General features: G+C 49.1%; 3 protein-coding genes across 3 annotated transcripts in view; 2 read left to right on the forward strand and 1 right to left on the reverse strand.

The window, feature by feature from the left end:
- Positions 1-15,625, reverse strand: part of LOC310920762 (olfactory receptor 14J1-like) — a gene marked incomplete at its 3' end in the record, with an annotated part of 1,005,486 nt that overhangs the window by 749,868 nt on the left and 239,993 nt on the right. The gene's annotated exons all lie outside the window — the stretch shown is intronic.
- LOC310920778 (olfactory receptor 14J1-like) overlaps positions 1-15,625 on the forward strand; it is a gene marked incomplete at its 3' end in the record, with an annotated part of 303,434 nt that overhangs the window by 188,264 nt on the left and 99,545 nt on the right. The window lies entirely within an intron of this gene.
- LOC310920657 (olfactory receptor 14A16-like) lies at positions 2,850-4,472 on the forward strand (the record flags this gene model as incomplete). The annotated part of the gene is made up of 1 exon (XM_083880719.1): positions 2,850-4,472. Exon 1 carries the CDS (start codon positions 3,540-3,542, stop codon positions 4,470-4,472), a length of 933 nt encoding a protein of 310 aa, XP_083736845.1. The 5' UTR covers positions 2,850-3,539.

Raw genomic sequence — 15,625 nt, forward strand, 5'->3', positions numbered from 1 at the left:
GAATGTGGGATTCCACCTACAAAAATTCCCTATATCCAAGGGTAGCTTTAAGATAAAAGCTACCAGAACAGAGAGGTCTGGCTGGCCTTGGCCTCTGGTGTCCACCTTTCATCTGCCCCTGAAACATCAGTGTTCCATGCTTTCCTTCCTATGGAAAAGAACCATCCTTCTCCTCCAGGCAATAATACCCAAAATTGGTATTCTGTCTCTAAAATTCCCTATATCCAGGGATAAGTCCCAGACAAAATCTGCCAGCACCATCTAATCTGGCTGCCCTTGGCCTCTGGTGACTGCCCCTCATCTGCACCTGTGACATGGGGGCTTGGTTGGTTCCTCCCTATGGAGACCATTGTGACTCTGTGGGAACTCATGGAACCAAGGGGGGCCACGGTGACACTTTGGGGCCTTGTGGGACCATGGAGACCATTAAAACCCTTCCTGGCCATGTGTACCTAGGGGACATTGTGACACCTCAGAGCCTCGTGGGCCATTGGGATGCTGTGGGCCACCATAGAAGCAAGGGAACATGGAACAGGTCTGGCTGGTTTGGCCTCCCAGGGGCCACCTGACAGGTCCAGCTGATCTTGGAATGCCAAGAGCTGCTTCTCATCTTCTCATGGAACACTGGGGGTCCATGATTTCATTCCTATGAAAAAGAATTGCCCCTCTTTATAAATACCCATTGCCAAAATTGGCACTTTCCAGAAAAATATTTGGTATATGCAAGGGTATCAAAGGTATCAAAAAATAAACTTGTCAGCAATAGATGGCCGTGGGCTTTTGTGGCCACCTCTCATTTGCCCCTGAAACAATGGGACTCTGTGACTTCCATTCTATGGAAAAGAATCAGCCTTCCTGTGCAGAGGCTATGGCCAAAATTAGAATTTTGCCTCCCAAATTCTGTATATCCAAGGATTGCTCCAAGACAGAAGTAGCCAAAACAGACAGATCAGGCTGGCCATGGCCACTGGAGATTTTCTTAGACTGTGAGCACAATGTTTTCATTTGCCAAGACCTGGAAAGTGTCCAGAGATGTCCCAAGGAGAGGTTTGGAGGCCTTCAAGCACATGACCACTATATAGGGACAAACGAGCTTTGTGCTCAGTGGAGTGGAGACGGAGGACAGCAGAGAAGAGTCCTGAGAGGGACTGAAGGGAGGTTTCAGAGATGGTGGATCCTTTTGACATAGCAGAGAACAGACAGAGAAAGAAAAACTTAATGCAAAGCACAGCTGGGGAGGGACAAGGCTGAACACAAAGAGAGAGGAATTCCTTTCCCAGGTCAGGGCTGTGGTGCACATATCGCCCAGAAGGAGTCTGGAGCAGCCCAAGGCTGTGTGTGGCCAGGCAGAGGCAGGCAGGAGGCAGAGCTGTCAGCAAAGGAAGGGCCCAGCCAGGTGGGGCAGCCGGGGGATGACGACAGCCTGCAGGGACAGAGGCGCAGGGCATGGACACCGTAGGACAGCCTGGGCTGCACAGGGCACAGGGATGGGCAGCAGCTGCAAGGCCCTGACACAGCCAACTCCTGCAGCACTTGGGCCATGGCTGCTGGGCCTGGGCCTGAGCCAGGAGCAGGAGACAAGTGACCCTTGCAGCCCTGGGGCCTCATTGCCTCCTTGGCCCTGCTCAGCAGCCTGGCAGGGGGTGCTCCATGGACCTGCCCTTGGCATTGCACATCCCCACATCCCAGTGGCCTGGGAAGAGCCCTGAGCACTGAGAGAGGGACAGGATGTGCCTTGGCAGGGGCTGGGGCTCAGGCCTTGTCCCTTTGCATTCCTGAAACACATCCAGGTTTGGTCAGCATCAGAGACACCTTTGCCTTGTTTGTCCCCACCTGTCATCACTGCCTGCAGTGTTCTGCTCTAACTGGAAACTGGGGACATTTTTCCAGCCGTATCTCAAGGGGAGCTACTAAAACATTAAGAAACTTCAGAGTTTAAATCTGACTTTGAGTTCTTGAGAAGTTTTTTGAACACTCTCTTAGGGACTGAGTCTGATGTAAACAACACCAAAGCCCCAAAAGGCTCATTAAAGTCCTTGTACTTTTCCTCTGCTGCTGGGCTGGGCTGAGCTCCTGGCAAAGAGGCAGCTCCTGGCAATCAAGAAGAGCTTCAAAAAGACATTTCTCATGAGCAGCAGCTCCTCTCCCAGCTCATCAGGGCTGAGGGCACTGCCTGCAGGTGCCTGACAGAAGTGAAGCAGACAGAGGCTTAAGGCCACTGAAAGGACAATTCTGAGCTTCTTCATGGAGAAAACTTCACAGCTTCTGACAGAGTGAGTCTTTGGCTGCAGAGGTCATCTCCTAAAGCTGACCCAGGACAGGACTGACAGCACTGTAAGGATGGCTCTGCTGCCCTTGCTGCTTTGGGGGAGGATGTGCTCCAGAGCGGGGCTGCCATGGGCACCGTCAGAGGGACAGGGCAGGACGGCTCCTGCTGCCAGGGACGGCTGCAGGGGCTGAGGCTGGGGCTGCAGCCAGGGCTGCCCAGGGCTGTGGTGCAGAGCAGGTGCTGCAGCCCTGAGGGCTCTTGGCCAGGCCAGGGGATGTGCCACCTGACAGGGGCAGCTCTCAGCCTGCCTGGGAGCTCCCCATGGACTGTGGGAAGAAGTTGGAGGTGGAAGGAGCGACCCCCATCAGAGCAGATTCTTCCTGCTGTGGAGATGGTGCTGCATGGCCAGGGCTGCTCTCAGCTTTCTCCTAAAGGAAAGGGAAAGGGGCTGTCAGGGTTGTCTGTGTCACTGAGACTCCTGCACTGTCACCCTGGGGATCAGCAGATCTTCCTCAGATCTCCCTTACAAAGTGCCTCCTCACCCTCCTCTACCTACAGACAGCACCAGCAGCACCTTGGCTTGCAGCATCTCTGTTTGTCTGAGCTGCCCTTAAGGTCCTGGTGCCAGGGAGATGCCCCTGGGCAGTGGCCTGTGCTGGGAGGGATGTGCAGGGCAGAGCTGAGCCCCCAGGGCTAGGATGGTGTCTCAGAGCACTGGCAGGGACAAGTCTCGGCTAGGGAGAAAGAGCTCCCAGTAGGCAAACTCCAGGCAGCAGAGAGCCAGAACAAACTTTGCATCCCCTCATTTCTAGCAGCATAGGAAAAAAAAAAAAAAAAAAAAAAAAAAAAAAAAAAAAAAAAAAAAAAAATTTAGGGAACTTATTTTGAAATTCCAGCTTATATATAGTCTGCTTTATTTTTCAAGAAAGTTTTAGGTACAGTCACCCTGAAATAGAAGGAGGTGAAATGAGCAATGTGTGGGGATCAGCAGGCCTGAGGGTACTGGGGCAAAGGCTGTTATCCCCGTGGATTCCCCAGATTTCAGGTCAAGAAAAATGCTGAATTTGAGTCAGTAATTTAGCAGCTGCAGAAAGCCAAACTCAAAAAAGTTTAGCAAACTTTAGCAAAGTTCAGTTGCAGGAAGTCATGAAGAGAAGTATATTGGGGTGACTGCAAAAAAAAAAAAAAAAAAAAAAAAATTAGCTCAAATAAGTTTGTCGCAGCTTGTCAATGCTTTCTTTCAACAGTCCATGATGCCCAGAGTGAAGAAATGTCCAACAGCAGCTCCATCAGCCACTTCCTCCTGCTGCCATTGGCAGACACGCGGCAGCTGCAGCTCCTGCACTTCTGCCTCTTCCTGGGCATCTCCCTGGCTGCCCTCCTGGGCAACGGCCTCGTCATCAGCGCCGTGGCCTCCAGCCACCACCTGCACAGCCCCATGTTCTTCTTCCTGCTCAACCTGGACCTCACTGACCTGGGCTCCATCCTCACCACTGTCCCCAAAGCCATGCACAATTCCCTCTGGGACACCACGACCATCTCCTACACAGGATGCACTGCACAAGTTTCATTCTTAGTGTTCTTCATTTCAGCAGAGTATTACCTTCTGACCATCATGTACTACGACCGCTACGTGTCCATCTGCAAACCCCTGCACTATGGGACCCTCCTGGGCAGCAGAGCTTGTGCCCACATGGCAGCAGCTGCCTGGGCTAGTGCCTTTCTCCATGCTCTGCTGCTCACGGCCAATACATTTTCCCTGCCCCTGTGCCATGGCAATGCCCTGGGCCAGTTCTTCTGTGAAATCCCACACATCCTCAAGCTCTCCTGCTCACACTCCAAACTCAGGGAATTTGGGATTATTGTGGTTACTGCGAGTTTATCCTTGTGTTGTTTTGTGTTCATTGTTTTCTCCTATGTGCAGATCTTCAGGGCTGTGCTGAGGATCCCCTCTGAGCAGGGACGGCACAAAGCCTTTTCTACCTGCCTCCCTCACCTGGCCGTGGTCTCCCTGTTCCTCAGCACTGGCACATTTGCCTACCTGAAGCCCCCCTCCATCTCCTCCCCATCCCTGGATCTGGCCCTGTCAGTTCTGTACTCGGTGGTGCCTCCAGCCCTGAACCCCCTGATCTACAGCCTGAGGAACCAGGAGCTCAAGGCTGCAGTGTGGACACTGATAACTGGACAATTTCAGAAACACTAAGTTGGTTGCAAATTTCTGCAAATCATTTGTAATAAATGTCATCTTTGATATCCCTTGCTGGTTTGTTTGTCAGGGGTTTTTTTTTGTCATTGTTGTTTTGTTTTAGTTCTTCAACATTGTCCACAAAGAGAGGCCATTGTTTCTGCCCCTTGTTTTTTGATTCTTTCAAACTTGGCTGTGTCCATAGACTGTATCAATGAGGAGCTGTGCTGTCAGTAGTTTTAAACAAACAAAAGGATCTCCCAGAAAGGTTTTCTCCAGAGATCCCCACTTTTGTTCCCTTCTCTGTCACTGCAGCAGCAAGGTCTGTGTGCAGAGCTGGGGCCAGATCAGGGCTGGCACAGCAGCTGTGCCCAGCACCAGCAGCCCTTGGTGTTGCCAGTGCTGCTCCCGTGGCCCTGCCCCGCTGCCCTCCTGGCCCTGGTGTTGCTGTAGGGCCTGAGGGCTCTCGGGGCCGGGCACAGGGCTGGGGGTGGCAGTGCCGGGGCTGCAGCAGGGACAGGCCATGGGCACTGCTGGGGCAGCGCTGACGCCTCAGGGCAGGGCCTGGGGGCTCCAGGCTCCTTGCCCAGGCTCTCTCCAGAACATGCCCAGGCCAAGGCTCAGCACAGAAAAGCCCCGTGAGCAGCCCCAGGGTGGCTGTGGGCAGGCTGGGGACAAACAGCATGGCCGGGGCTCTGCAAGGGCCCTGGGGGAGATGGGAAGAAGGAGCAGAGCAGGGGCTGATCCATCCCCACTGCGCTGGACACCCCAGGGCAGCGTCCCAGAGCGTCCTCATGCACCTGCCAACAACATTCCCCCTGTGCAGCCCTGGCCTCTCCCCCAGCTCACACAGGTGCAGGATCCTTGCAGGCACAGACAGGGCAGCACTGGCTCAGGAGCCCCTGTTTGCAGTGCCCAGAGCAGGCCTGAGCACCCCCTTTGGTGTTGGTGTGGGGAGATGAACGTGAGGGAGCACAAATGCCATCAGCCCCTGGGGCCAGGAAGGGCTGGGGGACAGGAGGGAAACTTGTGGCCTCTGAGGTGACACAGAAAGTTTGTTCCCATGAGCTGTGAGTTTCCTGCCCCAGTGCAGAGGTTGTTGCTCAGAGCCAGGGCTGTCTGGCAACCACCTCCAAACTGCCCTGAGCATTTCCTTTGCTTCACCTTTGCTTTCTTTCATCTTTCTTAGTCCAGGTTTCTTCCTACTACCCATTCCTGTCCCCTCCCCTGCAAACATCCCATCCCTGTTTGCTCTTTCCTCTCTGACCCCACTCCCCATTTCAGTTCCTGAGTTGGCACCATGGGAATGTCCCTTGGGGATCTGGATCATCCTCCAAGTGCTTCAGGAATTATCTGCAGTGTCCTGCAGTGCCTTAAGTTAAGGATTTAAAGAGTTAAGATTTTAGCTAAGGGATAGAAGCAATTTATATTGATTAAGATTTAAGTTGGAAGAGTAGTTCATTGTCACCCAGTGTGGCTCTCCAGATTCCTTCAGGAGCCTTCTTCACTCAAGTGTGAGGAATCCAGGTGCTCTGGTCTCTGATCTTGATTGCAGTAAATGTGGTAAGAAGAATCTGGAATTATCCTCTCTACTGGGGTTGTACAGTCTTTTCTGCAAAAGATAATAGATATACATAATCCCCTGCCTGCATGTTATGTACTGGCCCATCTAGTTCTCTGCTCTGAGCCCCAGCCACGTGTTTCTCAGTTCTCCAAGTTGTTTGTTCAGGGCTGCCATATTTTTGTGTAGGGTTTCTTCTCCTACTTGGGTAGGTGTTGTTCCTTCTTGGACCTCATATGGTCTTCCATACAATATTTTAAAAGGACTGATTGCTTGCAGGCGGAGGAGCTGTGTGTTTGCAGGTCAAAGTAGTGAGGGAGGGAGAGAGCAGGTCTGCTGGGGGTGGAGTGTTCTTTTGCTTGGGGGGTTTTGTTTCTTTTTCTGAATTAATTATCCTCTCCACCCTGTCAGCTGTGGGCAGAGCTGTGTAAGTGTATGTGACCCTTGCCTGGTGCAGGCTGGGGGCAGGCAAAGGGCCCTTGTCCGAGCTGTGTGCAGAGGAATCCTCAGGGGCCCAGGCCGGGGCTGCTCAGCGGCCGGTGGGTTGTGGTGAGTGGCGGCAGCTGTTGACGCTTCCCTTGGAGCGTCTCCAGGCAGGGAATGTTGGGGGCTGCCAGCGCTGGGGTGTCCCAGAGCCAGTGGAACATTGGAAGGTTGGGGCTGCCCTGCTCCTGGCGCAGGCGGCAGAGCTCTGTCAGCCCCTGGAGAGGACAGCCAGGGCTGTGCAAAGGTGAGAATGGCAGAAGGGGCTGAGCTGAGAGGGAGCCAGAGGGATGATGGAGTCCAGGCACTGGGGGCCTGGGCATCCCTGGCAGGGGTGTGCCAAGGCTCCTGGAGCTGGGGCAGCCTCGGGGCTCTGAGCATTCCCTGGGGAGCCTGGTCAGAGCCCAGCCCGGCCTGCAGGGGAAGGAGCTTTTGCTGCTCTGGGGCCCGGGGCCGGCCTGGCCCAGGCCCAGCCGTTGCCTGGGCTGCTGGCCCTGCTGGCCCGGGGCCCGGGTGGGAGCTGCCCCAGCGCCGGCCCTGGCAAGGAGCCACAGCCCCCGGGGAGCTGCCAGCTGCGTCTGCTGGGCTGCGGGCGAAGGGAGGCGGCGGCCGCAGAGGCGCGGGGAAAGGTCCTGGCCCCGGCTCTGGGCCAGGCCAGGGCCACGGGCAAAAAGTCACCCTGCAGCTCCCGGCCCAGAGCAGGGAGGAGCGGCAATTGCTGGCTGAGAGAGACCCTTGCAAGGGCCTGCAGGGAGAGGAGACAGGGAAGGGCTTTGCGCTGCCGGGGCCCGGCTGAGATGGGATGTGGGCATGGACTTGTAGCCTGGGAGGGCGGTGGGGCCCTGGGCCAGTGTTATAAATGCAATGGCAAATATTGGATTAATAAAAGACAATTTATTAATAACACAATATCGAACACTAGCAAAATGAGAAAACTACAAAATAGGAGAATATTAGCGCTGCACTGGGTGGATAGGGGTTCGCACACTAGGGTACAAGACGCTCAAATCCACGCTTGTGCAGCTTTCAGTCCACCGTTTTATAGGATTTTTCTGCCCTTAGGCAGTTCAGGTGTTTAGGGTGGGCTGAATAGTTTGAATTTCTTTTCGATGGTCTTTTTGGTTTTGTCAAGTCTTGTTGTTCTATTCCGGGAAGGTTTTTTCTTATGTCAATTTCACAGGTCAGTCTTATGTTGATTTTAGTTTGCATGTTGTGCCAGGGAGTTGATGAAATCTGCATCATCGTCAAGAAGGAATTTCTCCTTGCATTGGCGAGGAAGTGATTCTTATTAAGGTTGGCCAGAGTCTTTGTTTAGTCTGATGATTTTTGTCTTGTTTTCGCAACTGAAACCGGCAGGCTGGGGGAGAAACGATTTGCCTCCTACTGGATTTTACATTTTATTAACATTGTTCTTATTACACATCGGATTATTATTTCATACACAAATTTTTACCCCAAATTTATCACAGTCTTTTGCTTAATAATTTATCAAATTAAAAATTTGTTTCTTTTTTTGTTTCAACCTTAATTCTAATTAAGATCACACTTTTTTCAATCCTCCTGAGAGGATTTATTACTTTGTTGGAGTTTTTGTCTCTCTTCCAATTTCTTCAGGGCTGCTGCGGCCCTCCCTTTACCTTTTTTTTCTTCAAGCTTCATTATTTTGGACACAGTTTTCTTTTGGGCTGCCTCTGGATCTATGGGAAGGGAGGCTATTTGCATCCTTTGGACGACTGAATGAATCAGTCGAATGAAACAAGGGATCAGACACGGGAGTAAAATGATGCTCGCAATGGAGCATGTTATGAAAAACACTACCTTTTTCCACCATTTTTTCTGTTCAAATAGCTGGTCTTACTATGAAGCTTGAAGGATTAAATTTTATTTTTGGACTGGCACATGGGCTACTTTTTTAATTTTTTGAGCTAGCCCTTTGATTGTTTTTTCATAGTCATTGATCTTAATGCAGCATTTCGATTTATTGAATCTGCCGCAGACCTTTTCTTCCTTTGCTAACAGGTAGTTTAGGGCAAGCCGATTTTGGTACACAAAAGCCTTAATTTGCGAATGCTGTTTTGCTAGGACTTTTAAAGCATTTGAGGTGTGGTTTGAAACCACCTCTACCATTGCTTGCAGCCGAATTAACCTATTCAAGAGGTAAATGGGCGTTTGATATTCTCAACTACTATCGTTTGCTTAGGTGGCTGGCTCATAATACTTAATGATTTTTTTTGCGGGCTACTCCTCCTCTCCCCATTTTTGGTTGCCTCTGGCTACGGGTAGCTCTCGCCTTATCGTTTTTTTGTTGTCTCTTCAACGTTTTAAAGAGAGGTGCTCTTAGCAAATTGCTTTTGGCTTTGGGCAAGGTGAAGAAAAAGGGTCTTATTATGCCTAGGGTACAGGACCCCTTCCATTTTTGGGGAAGTTCACTGTAAGCTTTTTTTTTTTGCAAATCCAATATATTTTGTTTGGAGCTTTTTAGCCTACATTGGTTTTGCTTGGCTTGTCTTAGTACTTTTTCAGTCTTACTAATGCTTGAAACGGATTAGCCCCGGGACTTTTATGCCAACAAAGTTCTATGGTTTTAAGCCATTTACAATTCTTTTTTCGAATTTTGCTTTAATATTTGGAGGGTGGTTTGGGTTGCTAGACTTTTGTTTTGTTATTCACTGTTAAGGTATTTATGCAAGGAGTATAACCTACTAGATTGGTAAACTCCTTCTTTTTTTGGCTAATGCAGATAGTGCCGACTATTCTTTTTTTTTTAAATTTATTCTTTTGGTTTTTTTATGATTTTTGATATTTTTGAACTCTTCTATTTTAGGAGTTGTTTTGGGGCTAATTTTTTTTTTTTTTTCAGGGCCACCTTTTGGCTGACTTTAATCTTCTACAGATTTAGCAATTTGTTAGTTTCAACTCGGTGGTTATTTCCTGCATTAGTTCTACAAAGAAGTTTTGGTTAGGAGCTGGAAATCTTTTGTTTACTGAGCAATTTTTTTTTTTTTTTTTTTTTGCTTAATTCTCTTCTTTCTGGCTTTAGCTTTTTGTCTCTTTAGTTTTAACGTTACTTGCTTCATTTTACTTTTAGGGTCCATCCCTTCCTTGTCTTTTGAAAAACAAAAGGCTTGATCAAACTGTAAACACACATGATTATCACTTGGAGGTAATAAGTTAAAAATGATGGGTTTAGTATCAAAGGAACCTATTTCTTTATGTTTGAGATTCTTTTTTTTTAATACAATTTTTTACTTATGTTACATATTTTTAGTTTCGTTTTGTCGTAGCACAGGGGATTCACCTTGTAATAGGCAAGGAAAGTAGATTGCCTTTTTTTTTCCACTCATACAGTTTTGTTATATTGCTTACATGTTTGCACAGGGTAAGGAATTTTGAGTTCGCGCTTTTGTCTAATGAATGAGTGAGCAGGATCTTTGAACAGCTTGCCCTTAGGACTTGCCTCTGAGCGTTGGCACTGGACCTTTTTTTTCAATTCACAAAGGTGAAATCGAGTGCTATTAGCCTAACAATCACTTAACTGCTTTTTTAGAGGACAATTCATTATCTGCCCGGTTTCTGGAGCTGTTAAGCACCATTCACACTTCGCCGGAGGATTCTCTCTTAGGAGCGCCCTTGGAAGGGCCTTTTTGGTTTAGCACACGGCTAGACTTAGGACTTTTAGGATTTTCCACTGAAATACTCTTTTGCTTTGCCTTTCGCCTGTATGTGAACATACAGCGGGGTAAACCATCTTTTTGGCAGCAAGGGTGTGCTTTAGGGGCTTGTGTGGTTTTGATGGCAAACCTTTTTTTGTAGGTTGCTCACTGGGATAATTTGATTGTATCTTTTTGGCAAGGTACTTTGGTGGTCCTTTGGCACTCAATTGCTAAAGCCTGTGCTTTAGCGTCCAATTTTCTCCTTATTCCCTTTCTGTAAATTTGGTACCACTCAGGAGAGTCTAACTCCAAAAGTCCGGCCCGAGTGGCAAGTATTAAGAGACAGTCTGTGTTATCCTGCTCCTCGACTAGACAGTTAGTACACAAACCTTTAGGTCGATTCCCTCCCCAACAGTGGGCGACCCAAACCTGTTTACAGTATACACACTCAAAATGAATAAAAGGAAAGCATTCACAGTCTGGGGTATTGCAACTTATCTGACTGGTCATTTAGGTTGACGCTGGAGTTTGATTTTGAGTTCTCCTGGAGGAGTAGTGACCTTCCAATCCAAGGTTTTTGGGTCCTCGATCTTTTTCACCTTTGACAAGTGAGTCCAACCTTTTTCTGCGGTTCGAACTGCGGTGTCAGTGGTGAGCAGCACCAGGAACGGTCCTTCCCACTGCGGGGTGAGAGGGATTTTTTTCTAAGTTTTGATCAACACTTCGTCTCCCGGCTGAATCTGATGAATTGCAAATCCAAGAGGGGCACTTTGGGGAATGAGTCCACGCCTTCGAAGCTCCTGTAAATTTTTATTTATAGTGATGAGATAAGGTTGCAATTGCACATCCTTGACTCGGGGATGTCCCACAGGCATTCCGTGTTTGTATGGCATCCCATACAACATCTCAAATGGGGACAGCCCCGTATCAGAGTGAGGCATGGTTCTTACATTAAGCAGAGCAAGGGGAAGGCATTTCACCCAACACATTTTCATTTCTAGCATGAGTTTTGCCAGTTGTGATTTTAGGGTTTGATTCATTTTCTCCACTTGTCTCAAACTTTGAGGGTGCCAGGGGGTGTGATATTGCCATCTGATTCCCAAAGCTTCGGTTAATTGTTTTATGATTTTTGAGGTGAAATGGGTCCCCTGGTCTGAATCTATGCAATCCACGATTCCATACCTGGGGACTATTTCTTCCAATAATACTTTGGAAACCGTTTGGGCCGTAGCTTTTGCCCTTGGGTACGCCTCTACCCAATGTGTCAATTTGTTTACTATTACTAATAAGTACCTATATCTTCCGACCTTTGGTAAATTAGTGAAATCCATCTGGATTCTTTCAAACGGCCGATATGAAAGAGGACGACCTCCCCAGGCCGTTTGTCTGGATCTGGACTGGTTCACCTTTTGGCAAATCACACACCCTTGTACCTCTTGTTTTGCCAATTCAAAAATTCCCTTGCACCCGAAAAACTTCAAGAACTGGTCAGCCAATGCCTGTGTTCCCCAGTGGGTCTGTTCATGCAGACGTCTCAGGATCCCTCTGGCCGCACTTTTCGGGACCAATTTCCTCCCATTTGGCAATTTCCACTTTCCTATCTCCAATGCTCCTCCTATCTCTTTGAATCCTTCAATGTCCTTTTCTGAGGGACATATTTGGGTTTTGGAGTCCTCCTCCCTGACCACCTTGGGGACTCTCACCGTGAGCAACGCTGCCCTTTTTGCCTCCTGATCAGCCAGGTTTTTACCGCGGGTTTGAAATTGCAGTTCGGTCTGATGCCCTTTCACGTGGACTACTGCAATCTCTTTGGGTTCCCTGATTGCCTCCAAGATTTGCCGAATCATTTCCTCGTGGACCAAACCTTTCCCCTTCGTATTTATCAAACCTCTCTCTTCCCAAATTTTTCCAAAAGTGTGAACCACCCCAAACGCATATCGGGAATCTGTGAATATGGTCCCCCTTTTTCCCTTTAACCTTTTGAGAGCCCTTAGGAGAGCGTAAAGCTCACTAGCTTGGGCCGACCATTCGGGCCTCAGGAGGCCCGATTCCACCACTTTTCCTGTTCTGCCATCCACCACTGCATACCCCGATTTTCTCTTTCCTTCCACTACTCTTGCCGACCCATCCACGAACCATTTTTCCCTTCCCTCCAATTCCTGGTCCTCCAAATCGGGTCTTAATTTGTCTGGAGTTCCACGATCTCAGCACAGTCCTGCAACAGTTCCTCGGAGGGGTCTCCAAACATGAACTGTGCAGGGTTCCGTGCCGAGGTGGTTTTTAACTCCAATCTTGGGGAGCTGATCAGGATGGCTTCATATTTCAGAAGCCAAGAGTCAGTCAACCACTTTTCTGCCTTTTGTTGCAGAATATTTCTCACATCGTGAGGGGTGTAAACTACCAGAGAGGCCCCGAAGGTGATTTTCCTCGCCTCTTCCACCAGGAGCGCCACTGCTACTATTGCCTGTAAGCACGTAGGCCATCCCCGGCTCACAGGGTCCAGGATTTTCGATAGAAAACCTATGGGTTTTCTTTTACCTGCCCATTCCTGAGTCAGGACTCCTTGTGCTGTTTGCTCACTAACATCTACAAACAACTGGAATTCTTTATTTACGTCCGGGAGGGTCAGTACTGGGGCAGTCATGAGAACATCTTTTAATTTTTGAAAGTCCAATTCATCCTGATCAGTCCACTTCACTCTATCAGTGTTTAACCTTTCATAAAGAAATTTCACCTTCTCACTGAAACCTTCAATCCATTGCCTGCAGTATCCCAGGAGCCCCAACACTTGACGTATCTGTCTTTTAGTTTTTGGAGCGGGTAATGCTATAATTCCCGCCACCCTCTCAGGGTCTAATTTCTTTTTCCCCTGGGTTAGCCAATGACCCAAATATTTTACCTCAGGCTCCGTGAACTGCAGTTTGGATTTAGAAACTTTCAAACCCTTATCTCCAATGAAATTCAGCAAAGCCACAGTACATTCCCTCACGCTTTCCTCAGTGGGCCCAGCTATTAGCAGATCATCTACGTACTGCAGAAGTTTTGTCCCTTCCTTTGGGGTGAATTGAGTCAATAGGTGTTCCAGAGCCTGCCCGAACAGATTAGGGGATTCTACAAATCCTTGGGGAAGCACTGTCCATCTTAACTGTTGTTTTCTGTTGGTATCAGGGTCCTTTCACTGAAAAGCAAAGTAATCTCTGCTTTTCTCATCAAAGGGGCAAGTCCAAAATGCATCCTTCAGGTCAATCACACTATACCACACATCCTCGGGCATGAGCCGATTCAATAAAGTATATGGATTGGCCACCACCGGAAACCTAGTCCTGGTTCGAGCATTCACTGCCCTCAAATCCTGAACTAGCCGATAGCTTCCATCTGCCTTTTTCACAGCCAGTATAGGGGTGTTATGGGGGGATATGCATGGTTCTATGGTTCCTCCCTTCAAAAGGTCATCGATTACCTGTTTCAGTCCCTTTCTCCCTTCCAGGGGAATGAGATACTGTTTGACCCGTATAGGGTCCTCGGGGTTCTCAATTGCGATGTGAATGGGGTCAATTTCTCGTCTCCCCACCTCTCCTTTAGAGTGCCATACCTCCGGATTGATGTCTGCTTTGTCCTTCTCAGTGAGCTTAAACATTTTCACCACCAGATCAGAACTTTTTACCACTATGCTTATTCCTAGGGTGATAATCATATCTCTCCCTAACAAGTTGTAATCAGCTTCCTCCACTAACAACAAGTTTCCCAAACAGACTTTGTTTTCCGACTCATTTTCCACATTCTCTATCACCGGCATTCTAAAAGGGTCCCCTCTGGCACCAACCACCATAACTCTCTCCTCACTGGCCGTACACCCCTTTGGTAAGTGCTGTAAAGTGCTCCTTTCTGCCCCGGTATCTACCAGAAAAAATGTTTCTTGTCGCTGGGGACCTACTTTCAATTTTACCAGGGGCTCGTTAGATGTTCTGGTCCCCAAGGTGAAGAACCCCTGACACCCCTAATCCTCCTGGAAGATCTTTTCATCTTTCTTGAAATCCCTCTGAAGGTGTCCTGCCTTTTTGCAATAGTAACATTCTGGCAGTTCCCTCCTTGTGACTGGGGCTGTCTTGCAGGGGCCTTGGACCTTTCGGGGTAAGGTTTTATACTTACCCGATGCCTGCTCCTTTCTTTGGACCTCCTTTACAGCTGCTACCAGAACCTTAGCCTGTACTTTCTGTTTTTCATCCTCCCTCCTCATGTACACCTTCTGTGCTTCCCTTAGCAACTCTTGCAAGCTCTTATCTTGCCAGCCCTCTATCTTTTCCAACTTTCTCCAGATATCCTCCCAAGATTTTGCCACAAATTGTGTCTTGAGCAACACTTCCCCCACGGGGGAATTAGGGTCCGTCCCAGAATATATCTGCAGACTTCGCCTCAATCGCTCAATCCATTCAGTGGGGGACTCCTCTTTCCCCTGACATTCATTAAAGGCTTTACTGATATTCTGACCCCTTGGGATGGCTTCCCGAATACCTTGGATTATGATATTCCTCAGGTCTATCATGCTCCTTCTCCCGTCCTCTGTCTGAGCATTCCAGCTCAGACTAGAGCTGGGCCATTTTTGATCACCAGGTGTCCCCTGTGGATTGCGCCTGTCCCAGTCTCTAATACCCGCCTGCTTTATCATTTCTCTCTCCTCGTTGTTAAACAGAGACCTTAGGATTTCCATCAGATCCTCATAGGTATAGATACTACTTCCTAAGCACTCATCCAACCTGTCTGCCACACCAAAAGGATCATCCAACAATCGTCCCATTTCCTTTTTAAAAGCTCTTACATCTCCTGTGTTGAGGGGAACATTCACAAACCCGATAACCCCGGGGGCCATCAGAACTTCTCTTAATGGAAGTAAACTGTGTCCCTCATTTTCACTTTCTCCCCATTCATCACCCATCATCCTGGCTTTCAAACGGGTCCTGCTAGCAGAGGGAGAACTGGTGGCAGTGGGTTGCCTCCCTTTTGCGGGCTGTGGGGGTGGAATTGCCGCCTGTGCGGCAGAGAGGATTCTCTCCTCTGCTCGGACCAACCCTGGTTGCGGCGGAAAGGGTGAGTGAGGCCGTTCCCATGTTTGCGCAGACGGGATCTCAGAGGGGGTTCCCGCAGTCATGGCGTCTATTGAAGGGGGTGCCGCCGACAGACCCAGGCCAGATGGAAGAGGTAGGAGAGGGGGTGGCAGCAGAGGAACTGCCAGCGGGGACAAGGGATGGGAAGCCTGTGTCGTTACGGACATAGGGCTCCCTACTTGGGATGCTTGTGCCCCCATAAGTTGGCTCCTTGGTTCCATGAGGCTCTGCAGTGTCACAACATCTCATAGTTTCCATGAGCATCTGTACTATCACCTGTGACCTTTTTTCCATCGAAGCCCACAGTGTCTCAATGGCCCCTTGCCTTTATGTGGCCATCCTGTGTCCCAGGGGCTCCTTGGTTCCATGAGC

Source organism: Zosterops lateralis (genome assembly GCF_965231275.1).
Source record: "Zosterops lateralis genome assembly, chromosome: 31".
Taxonomy (NCBI): Eukaryota; Metazoa; Chordata; class Aves; order Passeriformes; family Zosteropidae; genus Zosterops; species Zosterops lateralis.